Genomic DNA, 13,129 nt, shown 5'->3' on the forward strand with positions numbered 1-13,129 from the left:
GATGATTCAACCCCTCCCCTACCATCCCCCCCCCCCCAAAAAAAAAAAAAACAAATAAGCAAACAAACAAAACCAAAGACTTTTGGCTGTTCCTGTGTCCTTTATGCTAATTTGTATGATGGATATTGGTAAAAATTTATTTTTAAAAAGATCACTCAAAATAATGGATCCAAGATACGTATATGGGTTAACCCCCCCCCCCCCCCCCCTCCAGCATGTTACAGTGTAACAGCAGCACAAATGAAGAACAAGCAGATAATGCATGGACACAACAAACAGTAAGGCAACAGATGTACACTAGTGAACCTTTGTTACTTGTCAAACACCTATACAACAACATGCTTTCTGAAAGTCAGCTTTTTTAACAAGGAAAAGTATTTCAATCATGAAAGAAAATGTAGAACGCAAGGGGGAAAAAGAAAGTTGATAGATAATTACACCACTGACTTTATTTTAGGATCATTAAATCTATTTTGAGATGTGCATCTGGTAGCAGCCAAATTTCTTGCATTCCTAAAAACATCAATAATGGTACAGATGACGTATGTGGTGTTGATAATATGATTAACCAATGGGTGTGTTGATGCATGTTTGGCTTTGCATGCCTGTGAAGATACAATATTTATGTCTTTTAGGATTTTTTGCACAAAATTTAGCTAATTTTGTAAATATCAAAATTCTTTGAATAAGTCTGTGAATCCATATTTGAATACATGCCTTTCCAAGAATGTTATGAAAACTTTGCATCAGAAATTTTAGTTATTTAGAACATCCATTCTCATTCATCTAGTACAGAATTAATGTCATATAGTTTTTTGAACAATATTATATTTACACTAGATGTGAACCAACATGGTAGCTCATTTGGTAGAACGCTTGCTCCATAATTGGAAGGTTATGGGTTCAAGCCCAGTCATGACAAACCCAAGTCGATATAAAATAGGTAGGAAGTGTTCTTTCACCAAACATTCAGCACTTTGAAGTGAAAATTGTGTGTCTCTTAGGTGAGACTTTAAAAAGTGAGGCCCTGTGCTGTGGCAGGCATTTGCAATGCTTGAGAACCCTCACTGCTCAATGGCTCTATGCGTTGAGTAGAGGTCTAAATATGAAGCCCTGTATTGGTATCTGATAATGTATGCATGAAATCATCTTGCAAGACAAGTTAAACTGCAAACAGTCCAGACAATCATGCAATTACACAAGATATGATATTTCTTTAAGAAATTTCTGAAAGAAATTCTTTGTTCACATTTTCATGAAGTACATTTCCATGAACTACAGCCTATGAAGAGTAGGCCTAATCTTCCAATCTGATACTAAAATACATAATTCTCTTTATCATTTTTTGATTTCAATGAACAGTGTTGCCAAGGTTACTAAAAATGAATTAAAATTCTTTAAAAACCCTACACCAACTACAGTATTGGTTTGATTTATACTCTAGACTATGCCAAGATACATTACTCTGTGCACTAGTATCTTGATGAACAGTGTTATTGTGGTTAATAAAAATATAAATATCTAAGAAATTCTTTAATTTCAATACTATACCTCGCATATTATTAAAACTTGTTACACTAGTATACAGCAAGATACATAATGCTTTTTTTCAGATTTTGATTTTGATTTCAGTAAACAAAATTATAGTTAGTGAAAAATTCCTGTGAAATGCTTTTAAAATGCAGTTCTTCCTATGCTTATGGTTTAATTTCAATTGCAATGGTTACTAAGAGTATCTTTTAATAAAACTTGGTGCAAGTTTAGAAAACAATTTCATAAATATGAAACTAAAAAAAATGTTTCAGTTCAGGTGCAACTTTTCTCTGCCACTACTATAAGTATGAACCAGAAGAGCTACAGTCTCATCAGAGACTGCAGGTTTGAATGATACTGCACATGTATCAGACATTACATGATGTTCATTATAATCTTTGCCAATCCAAACCCAAGAAAGTTTCAAAAATAATTTGAATTCCCTCTTGATTTTGATAGCACTGCACCATATGTATACCTTTGGATGATCCCAAAATAAAATTCCTGCTTGTCAGAATTGAAATTAATTTTATGAATTAAAAAAAAATACAAAAAGGAAATGTAATTCTATTTGAATAATGAGGCATTTTCTAAATGCACTGGTAGGGCACTTAAAATGTCATCTTCTAAGACACAGTGTGACACAGTTAACATGCAAATGTCAAAAATTATCCAAAAGGAACCTTTTTTGGATCAGCTGCCTTTAGAAGAGTTTCTTAAGAGATGTTCAGAATACTTTTTCTGTTGCCATTTGGAGTTACCCCCATGTATCACCTGCATTAGTTATTTAGTCATCTGCACACTTAATTCTTGGTGAGGACCATCATTAACCATTTATTGAAGTCAGCTGTAATTCTTGTCAACACAAAGAAGTGTTTATGATGTCTGTAAAATGCTTGTTAATTATTCACATTAAATGGAACTGCACTAAGATACAACAAGAGAACCATTTGTGCATGCAGAGTCAGCTTTTTGAGAAAAAATCAATGTACAGTAGGGATACAAAAAGATATTAGGTGAATTTGCTGCAAGGCTTTTTTTTAACACCTCATATTTCTTTTTCTTGTAACAGTTAGAACACTTGTTAAATGTGAAGTGCTTTAGCAGTAATATGTCATGTATCAAGGTCAAGGACATATTTGATTCTGCAGATCAGCAGCATGCACTTCACAGTGCTAATTCAGCAGTACTGATCAGTGAAGGACCATTTAGTGCAGATAGGTCAAGGATAAAAGATCTTTATTAAATGTCACCTAATAGTGTCTGATGCAAATGTCTTTCTCAGAGTCCTTGAGAAAAGATTGAACCCAACCTTTTAATGATTATTTTGTACACACTATATATCTTTTAGATGCGTCTTTGAATTTTACTAAATGTTTGCTCTTCAGTGATTTAGTACCGGAATATCAAATTAATCAATGAATACACAATCGCTCATTAATTCTTTCACCATTAGTGAAATACTTAGACATGCACAGGAATAAAACTAAAGCATGAAGTTCTGTTAAAGTTGTTTTAAACCTTATCCAAGAGGGTTGGCTAAAATGTATGCAAATTAATTTAACTCTTTTTTTTTTCAATGAAATAAAGGTTACAAAAAGTCCTTAATTTTGGAGAGTCAGTATTTTGAATGTTTAATTAACCTCTATTTTTTTTTTTTTTAAATTTGAGTCAGAATCTTAATTTGTTAGTCTAGGGTATAGGGTTCACAAAAATGTGTAATAAATCAAAAATGTGACAATGTATTCAGTTTACCTGGTGCCAGAAGCAATGGTTAACTATTATATAGCTAAATTTTTGTGCATTAATTTATTAAAGATATTGTCTGCTACAGAGACATTAATATTTTTTTTTTTTTTTTGTATTGATTAAAAATTTAGCTTAGATGACATGTGCACTCATACTAAAGCAGAGGTCAGAAAAAGTCATTTCTCAATCAAATATAAACCAGAGTTAATTACAACGTTCTCAGGGAAGTCATGTATGCATTTAATTAAGATTCATTTGGAAATTTTGCAAAGTGCAATGCATAATTAAATGTTAATTTGAATTCTGTATTGCACAATCACCATTCATAATTTTTGCTTCACATTCTTTGTTTTCTGTTGTTCTGTTTGTAAGCAGTTTTTGTCAAATATTGCTACTTATGGTAACAATCTAATTAAAATCAGACTTCTTAGTTCTGTGCCATATACACTCTGTGTAAGAGTGTATACGGCGCAGATCTAAGAAGTCTGATTTTAATTAGATTGCTTATAGTAATTAAACAGTAATAAGTTTATTATGGCATTCTGTGATATGAATTAATCAAATTCAGGGAGTCTGAGAGTTTTATGTACAAATTGGTCAAAATGGACACACTGAAAACACAGTGACCATTCCAGAAAAGATGTATCAAAGAAGATACAGTGAAGAAATAGTTGAAATATTTATTTACCTGCCACCACAAATCTCTACTTATATCAAACTCTGTGGGACTGAGAAAAAAATTTGAAATATCCAAGGGTTCAAGATGTTGAAATACGTAAAGAAAAAGTATTGGGACTTTATAATCATGTCGAGATATGGTATTTAAGATACACATGTTCGAGATCCTGAAGTTCAACTGTATCTGCAGATTTAATCCCAATCAGCACCTCCATATTATTCTAATAATTATGTTCTTTTTTATCTAACCAGTATAGAAGAAAAAGATTTATTCAGAGAAAAGTGAGAAAAGTTAGAGTTCGATCAACATACATCATTCTTCCAGTAGAGCTACTGTCTTTCAGAGACTTATTTGTTTGAATATTGATCAAATACAAATTCTTGACAGTAGACTTGTAGCAACTGAGGAATGATTTAATACTTTAATTTAATTTGATAACCTGGGTTGGGTCAGTTTACCCTTTATAAATTATCAAAAGCATAAATTGTTCCAACCCAGGTTGTACAAGTATAATTTGGTTAACTATTAAAGAACAATTTAGGTTCATGAAGATTCTTTTTTGGCCCTGTGAGTTTCTGAAAAATGAAACTGCTTAGTTTAAGTTGACAAATGAATTGTGTCATTATTCCCATATCCTAAATTTTTTTTCAAAAATGGTCCAAAATTTGAGCTATTTTTCAATATTTTGTATAATGCACAACTTTGATCCAAAATGTGCAAGTATATATCAATACTGTTTCTTAATCATATTTTAATTCTTTGCTGAAAGTACTCAAATACACCTGTTTCTATAAAATTCAAGAACATATTGCAATTTCACAGGCTGTTAATGTGCCTTTAATGTTAAAAAAAAAAAAGATTTTCTATAACCTGTTTGTTAATTCTGTATTTTCCCAAAAATTCTCATATGGCTCCAAATTTTAAATACAGGGACATCTATACCGTATATACTCGCCTATAAGTCGGTCCGCCTATAAGTCGGTTGTATTTTTGAGGTTATTTTGGAGGGATTTGCCATTGACCCGCTTGTAAGTCGGTACAACTTTTTGCCAGATTCAGTTGACAATTTAAAATCAATGCTCTAATGTTTTAACCTGGTTTCGATTAATATTTTTAGAAATGACGCCGATATTTAATTTTAAATCATTAAGAAAAATACATAATGCACACTTTAAATAAAAATAAAGTTATTAAAATATGTAAATACTTGTACTTTATGTATAATCTTAGAATACATAAATGATATAATATATCCAGACGTTGTGCAATGATTATCATGGGAAATCTTTATAAATTACTACAGTTCGCCGTCCAGAAAAATACTATGCTTTTTATGACTCGCCTATAAGTCGGACATAGAGTTTTGGACCAAAATTTAACTCCCAAAAAACCGACTTATAGGCAAGTATATAAGGTAAATGATGGCTTATTTTATTTTATTCTGTGACCATTTGTGTTTCTCCCATGGCTCAATAGATCTGCAGTGAACCATAATTGCACTTTTTCTGATAAGAAAAAAAATGTAGGAATTTTGCAAAGTTCAATGTCTCTGTTATCTACTGATTTATGGCCAAGTGTCAGAGCTAAAAAGTTTAGTCTGCTCTTAGAGATCTTTTATTAATACAACTTTATGCGAGGTTGCTATGTACTTATGTAGATTTGGTGTATAAATGTTTTTTCTATTCAAATACATGTGTAACAACAAATTTTAATAGTTCCATATTTTTTAGTTCTTTGTTCATTAATCTTTTTCATTTATTCAGCCAATTATCATAAAAAATTAATTATTGCCTGAAATATTTCTTATTTTCTGACATATTAAGAACATATTTAATATATGTCAAATTGTCAATTATAGCATGGGGTCATTTTCGTTCCCTTTGTCAGGCTTTGTGTATTAAATACCTAGATAGCTAGACTTACAATACTAGCTGATTCTACTGTATCTTTTTTTCCACTTTATCTTTGTTTTCTTTATTGTTGTATCCCAATTTTTATCTACAGCTTGACCGTTTGGAGGATCCACAGGTTTGGCTGGATGCGGCCACTCAGATCTTCTATTCCTTTGGACTGGGCTTTGGAGGAATGATTGGCTTCTCCAGTTACAACCCAAAGAAAAATAACTGTGAAAAAGATGCCATTATTGTGTCCATTGTCAACTGGTTTACAGCCATTCTGGCCTCCGTGGTCATCTTCTCAGTGTTGGGGTTCAAGGCCTCTGTAATGTACGACAAATGTATTTTGAGGTCAGTCAGATTCTTTACTTTTTGTGTTGTAAGCAACAAGATGTTCACAAGGTCTTCTGATGGTTATTGATCAAAGATTTTGGGGAAAGTCATGCATTTTTCCATTGTAGGAGTAATTCTGCAGATTGTTTAATTGTCTGTTAATTGAGTTGGAGAATGAACAGAGTAAGTAATGATTAGCATTGTGTATGACTTGTCATATGAACAATGCATGCACAAGAGAATGATGGAAAAATTATTATGGTGTAGCTTTATATTATAAGGGGAATAACTTCAGCATACTGTCGACATAAAAATGCTGTTTTTTTTTTTAAATACAGGAATATAGAGACCATCTCTAACTTGTACCCAGAATGGAACACCACAACATTGACTGAAGAAATCTACCTCCATGAATTCCAGGCTAACAAAACCGTGATGTCAGCTTTAAATCTTACAGATTGTAGTCTCAAAGATGATCTTGATAACGTAAGCACCTCTACCATGTGTTACAGCTCTGTGGCATTAATATTCAGTGTAATATGGGGATTAGGTCTGGGTCATCATCAAAGATTTTTGTTTTTCATGTTAAATCTGTCAAGTGAAAATTGTATATGGTACTGGACAATGCAGATGCAGTGCATTGTACAAGGATACACGCACTTTCCAATCACAAAACTGCTGGTAATCAAACTGGCAACCTGATTCCCAGTCTGATGATTCATTCAGCCCTCCTGCTTTATAGTAAATTACTCTTTTAAAACCAATAAACTGAAAGAGATAACATATATTATCACAAGAAGTATGGCTTAAATAATCACAAGAAGTATGACTTGATCAAATTCAGAGTTTACTATTGTTACATTGTAGGCTGCACAAGGAACAGGATTGGCCTTCATTGTATTTACAGAGGCTATCAATGAGTTTGGGTCATCTGCTCCTTTCTGGTCCATCATTTTTTTCCTCATGCTTCTCTCCCTTGGATTTGGCAGTGAATTTGGTACACTAGAGGGCGTTACTGCATCTCTGTATGATTTAAAGCATCCAATTTTCAGGAAGAAATGGCTGGTTTCTGGTAAGTTTTTATTTATGAAACTAAATTTGTATTTATTCCAGATAGGAAAATTATTCAAATAAAAGTTTTGTACACTAAGCTATTATAACTAGAAAATCCTTTTCTTGTGGGCATAATTTGTTACAAAAATTGTTAGATTTTTTTAATATATGGAACTGTAGAATCAGGTAATAAAATAATTGTCAAATCCTAATCATGCAATAGATTGAAATATATTTCCCTCAATTCAGGGCACAGTTCATTGTGTTCGGTTGCCCTCAGCCAATAGAGGACAATGAGCTGTTCCCAGAACCTCAAGAAATACATCCAGTTTATTGCCTTTTTAGGCATTATATAACTGTAGAATATAGTTTATTAATATTGAGTGTCATATGATGACAGTAGGCAAATTAGATGAGTTGATGGGTCATGATACACAGCATATCATTATAGTGTAAGAGGTATATAATTAGCTGCTATAATGTAGCCCTCTCGGATATTTTTTATATGATGGGTTTTTTTTTTAAATTGAGAGGGCTACATTACAGCAGCTAGTAAATGACATGATCTGATGATCCTTCATACATGTAAAATATGATCAATTTATTTTTTTTTTAGATCAAAGTTTTGACACATTGTATTTTGCAGGGACACTATGCTTGGTCAGTATGCTGATCGGGATCTTGTTTGTTTTGGGGAGCGGATCCTACTGGGTGGGATTGTTTGACTCCTTTGGTGGGTCCTTCCCATTGATCACTGTAGCTCTGGTGGAAAGCTTTGGAATTGGCTGGGTGTATGGAGTTGACAAGTAATGTGATGTTGAAATAATTCTTACATAAGATATACATTTGTATCACATCAAACATGGAAACAAACAATAAGAAAGTTAAATTTTTATATATTTAGTTCTTTCTAAATTTTGAAAATAAACAAAATTGACAATCTTTCAAGTTTCCACCAAGTAATAATAGCACATTTGTAATAAAAATTTTATACATGTAGTTCATTTGAAAATTGAGTTTCATCACAACTTGAAAAACAAAGAATTATGTGACCTTCAACTTTTTCAGTTTTGCTCGAGATATAAAAGAGATGATTGGTCATGAACCACACCCTTACTGGAAGATTATGTGGAAGTTTATTGCCCCACTTTTCATTGCAGTCCTTTTAGCAGCCACACTAATCAGCAAATTTATAAAACCAATCACTTACAGTGTCTACAGTTATACAGAGGTATCTTTATCTTTTATATGTTGACCCCACATGGCTTCTTTATTATTATATGTAGGCCCCACAAGACTGCTTTATTGTTATATGTAGGCCCCACAAGGCTGCTTTATTATCATATATGCAGGCCTCACAAGGCTGCTTTATTGTTATATGTAGGCCCCACATGGCTGCTTTATTGTTATATGTAGACCCCACAAGGCTGCTTTATTGTTATATGTAGGCCTCACAAGGCTGCTTTATTGTTATATGTAGGCCCCACATGGCTGCTTTATTGTTATATGTAGACCCCACAAGGCTGCTTTATTATCATATATGTAGGCCTCACAAGACTGCTTTATTGTTATATGTAGACCCCACAAGGCTGCTTTATTATCATATATGTAGGCCTCACAAGACTGCTTTATTGTTATATGTAGGCCCAACAAGGTTACTCTATTATTAATATGTAAGCACCATATGTGTTCTTTATTATTTATATGTAGACCCCACATGTATACATGTATTTATTTTTTTATGTGTGTATATATTTATGTGTCAACAGTACAGTGGGTAAATTTTCCTGTCTGTACTACATGACAATTATATTTTGGACTTTGTGAGGACTATGATCGTTAAAGCTTGTCCATTAAGGAAGCTTAGTGTGGTTGTGTATCACCTAGCTTTCAAAAGTAGGTCACAGTGACCTCATTTTTGAATTGTATGAAACTATAACAAAGACAAAGAGCATCATTCTTTTTTCTTATAATCATTTAAATTACATCTTTTTATTGAAATAATACTGAGTATAAATGATCATTTCTTACTATAGAAATAAAGAAATAATTGTAAAGTACACACCCTGTAATAATAATCAACACTGTAACAGTGAGGTCATTAATCATCCAATCACCAAATTGTGTATATTATCTGTAGGCAAAGCCTAAAACTTAAAAAGAAATTTAATTGTTACATTAAAAGTGGGCTATAAGAAACAAAAATCGATCTACATTTCATTATTATGCAACCAGTCAACATACACAAAGAAAATCTGCTTATCTGCAGCATTATGTTCTGCAAGCATGGTGAAATAAAAATTTTTGGCTAGAACACAACAGTTTTTTCATCAGTGTTTGTTTTATCAATGTTTTACTAAAAATATCTTAGAGGGTAAATTCATAAAGAAACAAAATAGTTTGTACTCTGCTATATGATGTTCGGTTTATATTTCTAGTATATCATGGTTCCTGAGACGTATCCATGGTGGGGCGGAGCAACAGCTGCTTTCCTAGTCCTTTCCTCGGTTCTATGCATTCCAGGGGTCGCCCTTGCAAGAAAACTGGGATTCTTCAAGTTTGAAGGACCTACCTCTAAGAATATTGTTATAGAAACAGGTGGCTATACTCAGTCCACAGCTGCATTCTTAAAACCTGATAATGATTCGGGTCATAATTCTGATGAGATCAATGATGAGTATGTTACTCGAGATCGAGACACAAGTTGTGCCATACCAGAGAGACCCGAGAAAGTCAACTTCGATGACATTTTAGATAAAGCGGAGAGTAAACTATGAAGATAGACGTTAGTTCTTCTGTTTCGGGGGTTTTCTTTATTGCATTTCAAGAGGGTTTTTTTGCTTGTTTTTATTTATCCAAAGAGTGTTTGCTTGCTTATTTGTTTTTTCCATTAGATCATTGTTAGAGAATGGGTAAAAAAAATTGTTCAAAGTTAAATCTTTAGAAGTACATACACATGGTAGTAATGGTTGGCTTTTTTTCCAATTTTTTTTTTTTTTTTGAGCTTAAGCTTAATTTTAACAGAATACCATGTTTGTTTTTACCTGTAAGTGAGATTCAGGAAAGTAGTGTGTTGGTCCTACTGTCTTATATGTGTTCATCTAGAGATTTTTTATCATTTTCTTACCATGAAACACTAAAATTCTATGGTGGATTGTAGTGGAGTTGAAAGAGAAAATGAACACAGCTTAGGGTTTATTCATATGTTTACTTGCTGTGTGTATCTATATAGTTGCAAAATTTGTAACTATTGTTTTACAGTATTTTTTTAAATAAGTGCCCGTTTTATCCCCTTTTTCCTTCACTGGCCTCTGGTTCATGCATTGTCAAAGTATGGGAACCTTTCAGTTATAATCACTAGTGTCTGGTGAACTTTTACATGATGCACCTGTATTACCTCTCTAATTTACCTTTTTACCTTTGAATATTTCAAAAGAGTATACTTGGTCCTTTTCAAATTCAGTTTTAAAATTATTTTGATCATCTTTCAAATATAATAAAAACAAGGGTTAAATGATAGCAAAGGTAGACCGTTTGTGGCACTTAGTCTTACTGTTTTCAGTTTTTTCTCTTTAGGTTGCTAGCAAATTGTGGATACATGCAGGGATATGTAATTATGTATATCTTTCTTATCAGTATCCTTGGCAAAGTCTAGTCAGATAATTCTACAAGAATCACTGTTTTGATTCTGTGTGACAATCATTTTTAAGTTAATTAATTTGGCTTTAGTGGGTTTTTTTTAATAACTGAAATATTCACTTTATGATCAAACCATGACTTCCAAGGTGCCAAATTTTTTCATTTAATTTATTATTGATTGTGTAAAACTTTCATTAAACAGTACTGTATTAAAGTCAAAATATAATATTGATTGAGAATCCAACACAAAGTAACTTTGCTGTTCATGTAACTATTTATACTTTTTATACATACATTATGTTGAGTTGAGAGGGTATTATTTATAACATGCACAGCATTGCTTCAACCTGATAATGCTGACAGTATTCCACCATGAGGAAATCTTAGGCAGCTGTATACATGTATAATTATAAGGTGAAGTATTCCCTAGCCATGTTTACCAATTTATAGTCTCTACAACATAAGATAGTTTGTACTCTCAAAATCCTCAGAGATTACAAGAGAAAAGAGCTTATACACAAAAGAGCTTTGCTTTTGTTGTACCTTACAGGTCATTGGTTCAAATCTTAAAAACTGCTGTCAGAGTGAATTTGCAGTCATTGAAGTTTGTTGTCTATATTCATACAGCACCATGCAGCTCTTTCTCTAGGAAATGAATTCTGTGTGGTCCTTAGCATTTATTTTCAGCATGATGTTTTAAGGTACCATATATTTCACTGAAGTATATAATTTTTTAAAGATATTACAGGTACTTATTTATATGTTTTACAAGAATTCTTGGACACCCATTGAAAATTTTTACTTGAATTTTAGTTTTAAAACTACTTCATATTTTTGGCTTAATGTTTTAGCACTTTAATTTTGTACTTCTATTTCATAATTGATAAATTATTCAAAAATTTATCAAGATGATACTTTTTAAATTTTTACCATTTTTTACAGACATTTAAGTGTACATAAACTGTTTATGTACACATGTGTTTTTACATAATGTTACTAAAAATACTATGCATAAAGTATTATTCTGAATCTTCAATCCCTGACATATTATCTTTTTTTTTCTTTTTTTTTTTTTTTTTGTCATAACACCAGAGCTTTTTACCTGTGATTTGTTTGAATAAATTGACTTGTTTTCCTTTAGAATTACATGAATCTTTTCCTATTATTATTATGCTTTTTACACAAGGAAACTCAACCAATTTTTGTTTTGTTTTTAGTGCATTAAGTGCTGCAGGAATGAATCTCTTAAAAGTGCTTGTAGATATTTTACTTGTTTGCAATTCTTTGTATATATGTTTTTTGAATATGAAAAAAACAAGATATTTTGTTTTGTCAGAACACATATGAATATTTATTTATATCAGGAAGATGAAAGCTGATGGTTCTCTGAACCAACATACTGTATATCACCAAATTTTTGTGACATCTTATTTTGGCGAAAAAGGAAAATGGTACATGTATTGATAAGCAAGACAAAATTGTCACAAATTTTGGTGATTATAGTATATATTTATGTTAATATATGTGAGACTAAAATTTCTGAAAAAAGATGGTATCATATAATTATGAGAAAATAAAAGTGCTTGTGAATAAAAAAAGTGATTTACGGTACTGTCCCAAGTACCAGTAGTAACATTTCAGTTTTTATAAAGATCTGCAGTTTTGTGTTCAAATTGTTATGGGTAGTATTAAGAAATAAATCTTATTTGCTGTGTTAATTTAGTAGCGAGACTATTAATTTAGTAATTAAATTAAAAAACATGTTCTATGTATATACATATTATTGTGTCTCGTGTTGTTTTGTCTTTTTAGTCTTTTCAGTTTGGGAAAAATCACTATACAGTCATTAAAATGAAAAGTAATTTGAAGTGAAATTTGTCAAAGGGTTTTTTTTTTTAGCACAAAGTGGCCTTATATACATATTTTCTGTCAAGAATTTCAGTTTTTACTTTTTCGTGTATAAACGAACAATATAAAGTTTCAAGTCGTCTGTGTTGCTAGATTTTAATTGTTTGTCATGAAGCTGAGTGCATTTTCTTTGAGGAAAGAATGAAATGTATTAGTATGATGTTTCTTTAATATTCAGTAATATTAAAATATTCTATGTTTTGTATTTTTTTTGTGCTGGGTATATGAATACAAGTATTTAGAGCCATCGTTTTAGGTTTAGCTGTTTCCGTCCATGTTTGGGTGTTTGAATCGAAACTTCCACTTTAAAGCATTAATTCATGAAAAGAATGTAACTGAA

At 31.8% G+C, this 13,129-nt stretch overlaps 1 protein-coding gene across 1 annotated transcript in view; it reads left to right on the top strand.

The window, feature by feature from the left end:
- The window catches only part of LOC133204557 (sodium- and chloride-dependent transporter XTRP3-like), a 34,886-nt gene extending 23,143 nt beyond the window's left edge, over window positions 1-11,743 (top strand). Inside the window, exons 4-9 of the mRNA XM_061340306.1 lie at window positions 5,966-6,207; window positions 6,528-6,675; window positions 7,057-7,261; window positions 7,889-8,048; window positions 8,311-8,473; window positions 9,681-11,743. Coding sequence (XP_061196290.1) covers window positions 5,966-6,207; window positions 6,528-6,675; window positions 7,057-7,261; window positions 7,889-8,048; window positions 8,311-8,473; window positions 9,681-10,019 — 1,257 coding nt within the window. The 3' untranslated portion in view covers window positions 10,020-11,743. The remainder of the gene's footprint in view (window positions 1-5,965; window positions 6,208-6,527; window positions 6,676-7,056; window positions 7,262-7,888; window positions 8,049-8,310; window positions 8,474-9,680) is intronic.
- Window positions 11,744-13,129: the final 1,386 nt, after the last annotated feature.

Source organism: Saccostrea echinata, unplaced genomic scaffold (assembly GCF_033153115.1).
Source record: "Saccostrea echinata isolate AGI-Se365-2 ecotype Australia unplaced genomic scaffold, CSIRO_AGI_Sech_v1 ptg000054l, whole genome shotgun sequence".
NCBI classification, from domain to species: domain Eukaryota; kingdom Metazoa; phylum Mollusca; class Bivalvia; order Ostreida; family Ostreidae; genus Saccostrea; species Saccostrea echinata.